The sequence below is a fragment of the Scyliorhinus canicula genome, chromosome 20 (genome assembly GCF_902713615.1).
Source record: "Scyliorhinus canicula chromosome 20, sScyCan1.1, whole genome shotgun sequence".
Classification (NCBI taxonomy): domain Eukaryota; kingdom Metazoa; phylum Chordata; class Chondrichthyes; order Carcharhiniformes; family Scyliorhinidae; genus Scyliorhinus; species Scyliorhinus canicula.
Genome location: NC_052165.1, coordinates 49,778,187 through 49,787,689, shown reverse-complemented (window position 1 = coordinate 49,787,689; position 9,503 = coordinate 49,778,187). Strand labels below are relative to the sequence as shown.

The 9,503-nt window shown below is 48.6% G+C and overlaps 1 protein-coding gene across 3 annotated transcripts in view; it reads left to right on the top strand.

The window, feature by feature from the left end:
* Nucleotides 1-7,447: 7,447 nt before the first annotated feature.
* itfg2 (integrin alpha FG-GAP repeat containing 2) overlaps nt 7,448-9,503 on the top strand; it is a 104,106-nt gene continuing 102,050 nt past the window's right edge. Inside the window, exon 1 of one of the 3 annotated variants that reach the window (XM_038780280.1) lies at nt 7,448-7,754. In XM_038780280.1, coding sequence (XP_038636208.1) covers nt 7,659-7,754 — 96 coding nt within the window. In that variant the 5' untranslated portion in view covers nt 7,448-7,658. The remainder of the gene's footprint in view (nt 7,755-9,503) is intronic. The other 2 variants (XM_038780279.1, XM_038780281.1) reach the window with 2 other exon arrangements.

Below are 9,503 nucleotides of genomic sequence, written 5' to 3'. Positions count from 1 at the left end.
AGAACTTTCCAGAGAGGGAGGGGAAGAAAAAGCTGCACAAGATCCGCCCACCGGCCCGCCCGCCTCCAGCACATGGCTCTCCACTGCCTCCAGAAAATTCTCCACTGCCCAGCTTTGACAAAGAGTCATCATCGGACTCCAAACGTTAGCTCTTTTCTCTCCCTACAGATGCTGCCAGACTTGCTGAGATTTTCCAGCATTTTCCCTTTAACGTCTCTGGTCCGGAGCTTGACCAGTTCATTTTTAAACTCAAGCCAACCTGGCTCAAAACCAACCTAACGCTGCACTCTTCAATAAAAAAAACCGTGCTTGGAAATATTCGGCAGGTCTCATCAGGCCGCCTTCTCCTCCCCCCCTCTTTTAATCTCGGCATTGATGCGTTCCCCCCACCCAAGTTAAGGTGCCCATTACTATCTTGTGAAGTAATCTCCGGCATCGCCACATCATAACTTGTGAAGGACAGGACCAAATTCTGCAACGGTACGTCTAAATGATAAATTTGACCACCAAGTTTGTTAGTGAAATATTTTAATCCGGTGTCCTTTATTGAGAGATGAACAAAGGACAGACACAGGTTCACAATTCAACCCAAGTTTATTTTCAAACCAGATAAAATCCCCCCACCCCCAAATTATCCCATCTAGAATATGCCCAGGATTCTAATATCACCCATGCTGATGAACTGGATCAAGCTGAGACCCAATCCTCGGTCTCAAGTCATCCCAGGGCCCTTGCATCTGTTCTCTGGTCCACCATGGGGTCTTCTCCACTGTCTGATGTCCTGTTCTCGGAGTCTGCACGTTCTCCCTGTGCCTGGGGGTTTCCTCTGGGTGCTCCGGTTTCCTCTCACAAATCCTGAAAGACGTGCTTGTTAGGTGAATTAGACATCCTGAATTCTCCCTCTGTATACCTGAATAGGCGATGGAGTTTGGTGACTCAGGTATTTTCACAGTAACTTCATTGCAATGTTAATGGAAGCCTACTTGTGACAATAATGAAGATTATTATCCCGCTCTTTGTGCCCTTTCAGAGGTTTCTCTGGCCCTCAGCCAATGAGGTCGCTGAGTGGGGGTCACAACACCCATAGAATCCCTACAGAGCAGAAGGAGGTAATTTGGCTCATCGAATCTACACTGACCCTCTGAACGAGAACCCTCCAGGGGCTGGTTTAGCACAGGGCTAAATCGCTGGTTTTTAAAGCAGACCAAGGCAGGCCAGCAGCAAGGTTCAATTCCCGTACCAGCCTCCCCGAACAGGTGCCGGAATATGGTGACTAGGGGCTTTTCACAGTAACTTCATTTGAAGCCTACTTGTGACAATAAGCAATTTTCATTTCATTTCATTTTCCCTAATCCCTGTAGCCTCGCGTAACCTGCACATTTTTGGACACTAAGAGACAATTTATCACGGTCAATCCATCTAACCTACACTTCTTTGGACTGTGGGAGGAAACCAGACACCCGGAGGAAACCCACACTGACACGGGGAGAAAGTGTAAACTCCACACATATAGTCATCCAAGGCTGGAATTGAACCCAGGTCTCTGGCGCTGTGAGGCAGCAGTGCTAACCACTGTGCCACCAAATGGAATTGTCCTGCCGGACATCAGGAATTCCACCAGAGATCCATTTTCGGGTGTATTGTCTGCACGTAACCTTATCCCATATAAGGTGATTTATGTGCCAGAACTAAATCTTGCAAAACCAAGTTGAAGTCCAACAGGGTATTTGAAATCACAAGCTTTCGGAGTGCTGCTCTTTCATCAGGTGAAGTGTGAGAAAGTCTGGCTTCACCTGGGCAATCCAGAACAATCGATCCATTTGAATGGGGCCAATTATCTCCTGATGTCCTGAAGCTTTAAGACCCCCCCCATCCTAATTGGAATTGAACCCGGGTCTCTGGCGCTGTGAGGTAGCAGTGCTAACCACCATGCCACCCAATGGAATTGACCTGCATGACATCAGGAACTCCGCCAGAGGTCCATCCTCAGGTGCATTGTCTGCATGTAACCTTATCCTATATAGTGATCTATGTGCCAGAATGAAATCTCGCACCACAAGTTAAAGTCAATTAGGTTTATTTGAAATCACAAGCTTTAGTTATGTAGTTTGGAGAAGCTAAGGTTATTTTTTTTACTCAAAATAGTTGGAGAACATAAGAACTAGGAGCTGGAGTAGGCCATCTGGCCCCACGAACCTGCTCCGCCATTCAATGAGATCATAGCTGATCTTTTGTGGACTCAGCTCCACTTTCCGACCCGAACACCATGACCCTTAATCCCTTTATTCTTTAAAAAACTATCTATCTTTACCTTAAAAACATTTAAGGAAGGAGTCTCAACTGCTTCACTGGGCAAGGAATTCCATAGATTCACAACCCTTTGGGTGAAGAAGTTTCTCCTAAACTCAGTCCTAAATCTACTTCCCCTTATTTTGAGGCTATGTCCCCTAGTTCTGCTTTCACCCGCCAGTGGAAACAACCTGCCCGCATCTACCCTATCTATTCCCTTCATAATTTTAAATGTTTCTATAAGATCCCCCCTCATCCTTCTAAATTCCAACGAGTACAGTCCCAGTCTACTCAACCTCTCCTCATAATCCAACCCCTTCAGCTCTGGGATTAACCTAGTGAATCTCCTCTGCACACCCTCCAGTGCCAGTATGTCCTTTCTCAAGTAAGGAGACCAAAACTGAACACAATACCCCAGGTGTGGCCTCACTAACACCCTATACAATTGCAACATAACCTCCCTAGTCTTAAACTCCATCCCTCTAGCAATGAAGGACAAAATTCCTTTTGCCTTCTTAATCACCTGTTGCACCTGTAAACCAACTTTCTGGGGCTATTCTCCTTGGAGAAGAGGTTTGATAGATGTGTTCAAGATCCTGATGGGTCTGGATTGAGTTGCTAAGGAGAAATCTGTTACCATTAGTTGGAGCATCGAGAACCAGAGGGTACAGATTTAAGGTAAGTGACCAAAAGATCGAAACAATGCCGTCCCTTCATTCAGGTTGTGTGTTTTTCATGTGACTGAATCGGCCAATTCTCAGCCCACAGATCTTTGGACACATGGGGCAGGATGTCCCTCGAGGTAGTAGAATCCAGAATTTATTCCCTTTTTTGCTCCTGCTCTGCCCCTTAAGACATTGTGACTCAAAGCATGATGTAGCTTCCGGGAACATGGATGGTGGGTTTCGAACATGGTGGCGGGTGGGGGTGAGGAGGGTGGGCGATTCCCGTACCAGCCTCCCGAACAGGCGCTGGAATGTGGCGACTAGGGGCTTTTCACAGTAACTTCATTTGAAGCCTACTTGTGACAATAAGCAATTTTCATTTAATTTCTTTGGAGTGTACTTAAGTACTGACTGAACAATAAACTTATACACTTTCCTTTCCTTTTAAAAAATTTTACAGGACCCAATTATTCTTTTCCAATATTGGGCATTTTTTTAAGTATGGCCAATCCACCTACCCTGCACATCTTTGGGTTGTGGGGTGAAACCCATGCTGATGCAGGGAGAATGTGCAAACTCCACAGAGACAATGACCTGGGCCGGGATCAAACCCAGTAGGCAGCAGTGCTAACCATTGCTCCACCGCGCCACCCTAAATTTCCTTTGCACATCACATATTTTCTCTCTCCCTCAGAAAACAATTTCATGATACACCAAAAACACTTCCAAATGGACATCTTTGGTTATCCCTCGACTCGAGAAGGACTTCTACTCAGGGTCACGATTCTCTGCCATAGGTCTTCATCTGACCAAACAGCCTGATTCTCATTCTTCTCCACCACCCAGATCTTTGGTCATATGGTTCCAAGAGGTAGTGGGATCTTCTTCCTTTTGTTTCCTTCTATGCTGACACTCTGTCTTAGCGTTAAGATGTTTTGACTTGAGTGATGCAGCTTGCTGCACAGGTTGTTGCCATTTTCAACGATTAAGCACCTTGCAGTCATTTATGTTGATGCTTCCATGCTTCAGGGAGAGCTACAGAGTGTCTTTGGAGTGTTTTCTTTGTCCTCTTTTGGAACACTGGCTATTTGACAGATGAGAAAATACAAACGTGCGGGGAGATGGTTTTAAGTCATCCGTACACAGAGTCCAGTCTAACATAGTTGATTTTTCAGGAGTTTTGCCTAAATGCTTGTGCAACTAGCTTCAAGAAGGATACTAGCATTTGTTCCAGGGTCCTACCATTGAACCCAGAAGATGATGAAGAGGTACTGTTGATGGAAATTCTCTGACACTCATGTGTCACTGCTGTACAGAGGCCTCACTGCACTACAGGAGTGTGGTGATGACAACTGCCCTTGACTTGACTTGGAGATCTTTGTTGTCATCTTTTGTAAAAGGCTGAGCTGGCATAGCTGATCCGGTGTTGGAGCATGGTGGCATATTGGTTAGCACTGCTGTCTCACAGCGCCAGGGACCCGGTTTCTAATCCGGCCTTGGGTCACTGTTTCTGTGGAGTTTGCACTTTCTCCCCGTGTCTGCCTGGGTTTCCTCCATGTGCTCCCGTTGTTTCCTCCCACAGTCCAAAGATGTACACATTAGGTGGATTGGTCATTTTGAATTGCTCCTGAAGTGTTCAGGGATGTGTAGGATGGGGTTATGGAGATGGGGCACCTAGCTAAGATGCTCTTTCAGAGGATTGGCAGACTTGATGGGCTGAATAGCCTCCTTCTGCACTATTGAAATTCTTCTGCGCTATTGGAAGTCCACAACATCACAGCAGAGCTTAAAACATAAGAAGCAAATACTGAAAATACAAGAAATACATAAGAGGTATATTACCATCTGAATCGAATCGATGCATTAACTTTCAGATATTGAACCTTTTTTCTAGCATTTTGTGTTTTTAATTCCGATTCCATTCATATAAATGCTTGCCTATTCCCAAATAAAAAGGTTGTGGAAGGGGTGGAGCAAGGGTAATAGGAAATAAAGAACAATCTCCTATCCTAAATCCCTTAGCACCCTGTCAATGGCATCCAACAGCAGCCAACAAGGAAAGATTGGAATAAAAACAGAAAATGTTGGAAATACTCGTCAGGCCAGGTTGCATCGATGGAAAGAGAGAAAAAGAATTAGCAAAAGAGCTAAACCAGGTTTTTAAAACGTACAGAAGCAAGGGAAGGAATGAATAAAAAGGAAGTTCCATGATATGGTGGAGGCAGGAGTGATTAAATTACAAAAAGGATGATGGTGCAAGCAAAAAGGCGAGATAATGGGTCAAGTCCAAGAGAAAATTTTAGTTGTATCATCTCTAAATTATCCAAGTAGGGCTAGCCTGTGTTGTGTGTGGCACACAAGACAGAATAACTACCAAACCCAGCATATTTATTATAAATTAAAATAAAAGTGCTGGAAATACTCAGCAGATCTGGCAGCATCTGTGGAGAGAGAAACAGAGTTAACATTTTGAGTTAGTTAAATATGGCTCTTATTCAGAACACTTTTTACTTAAGTCCAGCGGGACAGGAATAAGCTGAAACAATGTGTCTATCAGAACAATTGTGGAATTTGGTAAGGAGGTAGAAGTGGGCTGTTGGAGAACTCTGAGGTAATATGAGTTCGCAGGATTCTCCCAGTGCCAGAGCCGTTGTGTATTCCAAGAACTGTTTTTATTTCAGATTTGCAGCATCCTTTGCCTAAATCAGGTAGGCAGCTCAGTGGTTAGCACTGTTACTTCACAGCGCCAGGGTCCCAGGTTTGATTCCTGGCTTGGGTCACTGTCTGTGCGGAGTCTGCACGTTCTCCCTGTATCTCTGTGGGTTTCCTCCCTCTGCTTCCACAAATCCCGAAAGACGTGCTGTTAGGTAATTTGGACATTGTGAATTCTCCCTCCGTGTACCCGAATAGGCGCTGGAGTGTTGCGACTAGGGGCTTTTCATTAAGCCTACTGATGTGTTGAGCAGGCTGGGTCGATGTAGACTGCACTTGATGCAGTGTAGCGAGAGACAGACCTCCAACACTTGATAAGATGCAACACGATTTTATTTAACGTCTTAACTACTATACATGTTCAACTGTGGGTTGACACTATGCTGATTTGACTGGAGACCTATGTATTAGCCTGACCAGACTTATTAGCTACCGCATGGTGTTTGCACTGGCAAGCTCGTAGACTCTGACTGTCTCAGTGGCTGGGTCCTGAGACAGCAGGAAACCTAGGGCGTGATTCTCCGAAACCGGGAGAAATCGTGAGGCTGGCATCAAAAATGGGCGGGTTTGACGCCAGCCTCCGCCCCACCGACCGGGAACCGATTCTGGTCCCCGGTCGGGGCTAGCATGCCTCGGCCGTGAACTCCGGCATCGCGGGCTTAACGAATTTCGTTAAGCCCGCTTGCCAGAGTTTGCGACGGCTGATGCGTCACATGACGTTAGCCGCGCATGCGCGGATTGGAAGACTCCAACCCGCGCATGCGCGGATGACGTCATCACGCATTTGCGTGAAACGCGCAGGCCGGTATGCCCCTCAGCCGCCCCGTGAATGGATACAGTGGGGCGGCGGAAGGATAAAGAGTGCGCGGGGTAAGTACCCGCTGCCTGCGATCGGTGCCCACCGATCGTGGGCCCATGGCACCCTTGGCACGGCCGTGGTACTGCCGTGCCAATCGGTGCCATGGTTCCCAAGATCGCAACTTTACGGCCATTTTTACGAACGGACAGACCAGGTGTGTTTGACGTTCCTAAAAACGGTCGTAAAGGGCTTGGAATTCGGCCCATCGGCCAGCTGAGAATCGCTGCTCGCCGTAAAAAAACGGCGGGCAGCGATTCGTGTCGGGAGGCGGGCGTGGGGGGGGGGGAGAATAGCGGGAGGGCGTCAGACCAGCGTGGCCGTAAAAATTTACAACCCCCGCTATTCTCCGCACCGTCGTGAGTGCGGAGAATCGCCCCCCTAATGTTTTCTGGCTTTCTAATGGTAGTGTCCTGTCTGGTGATTGGCTGCTCGGTTCTGAGTGCTTACTGGTCATCCCGTGTGTCAATCACTGCCTGTCTGCACTCCATTATATACATAGATGTATATTATCACACCTACATGTGACAATAAAGATTATTATTATTAGGTAGGTAACAATGCAGTCAGGAAACATTCTCAACCATTCACTCTCGTTATTCCTAGGCCTCTAAAGGTTCTCATCCATATTCAGTCACAGGCAATTCTCACCCTGTGTCTCGGTTGGCCGACCCCACTATGCTCTCTTTATCCAGGCTGACAACCACCTCCCTCAGAAATATACACACACACAATTAAACTTGTTTCCTCTCAATCCACTTCTCTCTGCCATTCCTAACCTTCCAAATCTCATTTCCACCAACGCTTGTTTTGACGCCTGTCGTAATTCACGCCGCCGGCCGCAGTGCCGTAAAATAAGCGCTGTCGCGAAGTATGGGTAGTAACCATAGCGATGGCCCGAGCGGCAGCAGCCGCCGGGGCCTGAGCGGGAGTTGCCCGGACTGGAACCGCGGCCGGGGGCCTGAGCGGGAGTTGCCCGGACTGGAACCGCGGCCGGGGGCCTGAGCGGGAGTTGCCCGGACTGGAACCGCGGCCGGGGGCCTGAGCGGGAGCCGCCCGGACTGGTACCGCGGCCGGGGGCCTGAGCGGGAGCCGCCCGGACTGGAACCGCGCCCCGGGTTCCCCCGACGCACACAATGAGGTCGGTCAGTTATGTGGAGAGAGTGGCGCTGGATTTCAGCGGAAACCTGTTCACACAGGCCATCTGTCTGGGAGACACCGACAATGACGGGGTAAATGGTTCGGGGCCAGCCTCGCTTCCTTATTTCCACAAACTGTTATAGCCAAGCAGCTAACAGGATTTAACTACAGGAGCTGTACCCCTGACAGGCCGGGAGCCCCTCTATTAACAACAACTGTACCCCTGACAGGCCGGGATCCTGTCTATTAACAACAACTGTACCCCTGACAGGCCGGGAGCCCCTCTATTAACAGCAACTGTACCCTTCACAGCCTGGACAATGTCTATTAACAGCAACTGTACCCCTGACAGGCCGGGATCCCGTCTATTGACAACAACTGTACCCCTCACAGACCGGGAGCTCGTCTATTGACAGGTGCTGTACCCCTGACAGGCAGGGAGCCCCTCTATTAACAGCAACTGTACCCCTGACAGGCCGGGAGCCCGTCTATTAACAGCAACTACCCCTGACAGGCCGTGAGTCCGTCTATTAACAGCAACTGTACCCCTCACAGGCCGGGACCCTGTCTATTAACAGCAACTGTACCCCTCACAGGCCGGGACCCTGTCTATTAACAGCAACTGTACCCCTGACAGGCCGGGACCCTGTCTATTAACAGCAACTGTACCCCTGACAGGCCGGGCGCCCGTCTATTGACAGGAGTTGTACCCCTGACAGGCCAGGACCCCCTCTATTAACAGCAACTGTACCCTTCACAGCCTGGACAATGTCTATTAACAGCAACTGTAACCCTGACAGGCCAGGACCCCCTCTATTAACAGCAACTGTACCCCTCATGCCGGGACCCTGTCTGTTAACAGCAACTGTACCCCTGACAGGCCGGGACCCCCTCTATTGACAAGAACTGTATCCCTGACAGGCTTGGACCCCCTCTATTAACAGCAACTGTATCCCTGACAGTCCAGGACCCTCTCTATTAACAGGACCCCCTCTATTAACAGAAACAGTACAATGACGGGCTGGGACACCCTCTGTGAACAGGAAATGTACCAATGACGGGCCAGAACCCCCCCTCTATTACCTTCTTTCGATGTCCCTCAGGGCAGGTGGTGATCAATGAGGCGGGTGGTTGGAATGCTTACAGATGGCCTCTTAGTGACGCTGGAGGTGGTTGATACATTCGCGAATGCTGCTTCTCCAGTATGTGCATTCTAGGACAAGTGTGGGTCAGTGGGGATGTTGCATTTATTTAGGAAACCTTTTAGAGTGTCCATGTATGATTTCCTCTGCCCGCCTAGTGATTGTTTGCCATAGTGGAGCTCGGAGTAGAGCACTTGTTTAGGGAGTCTTGTGTCGGACATGCAGATAATGTAGCCAGTGCATTGCAGTTAGTTGAGTGTGACCAGTGCCTCGATACTGGGAATATTAGCCTGGGGGAGCACTGCAGATTGGTACACGTACCCTGCCAATAGATTTGCAAGATTTTGCAGAGGCAGTATTGGTGATATCTCTCCAGGGATTTGAAGTGGCGACTGTACATTGTACATGTTTCTGATGCGTACAGGAGGGCAGGGACAATGGCTGCTCTGTAGACCATGAGCTTGGTACTGGATTTGAGGTCTTGGTCTTCGAACTCTGTTCCTCCGGTGCTTGAAGGCTGTGCTGGCGCATTGGAGATGATGTTGCATTTCATTATTGATGTTTGTTTGCGCTGAGAGATGGCTCCCGAGGTATGGGAAATGGTTCATGTTGTGCAGGGCTCACCTTGGATCTTGATGGTTGGGATTGTGTGGCCGGAGCGGGCAGGTAGACAACCTTTGCTTTCCGGATGTTTAATCT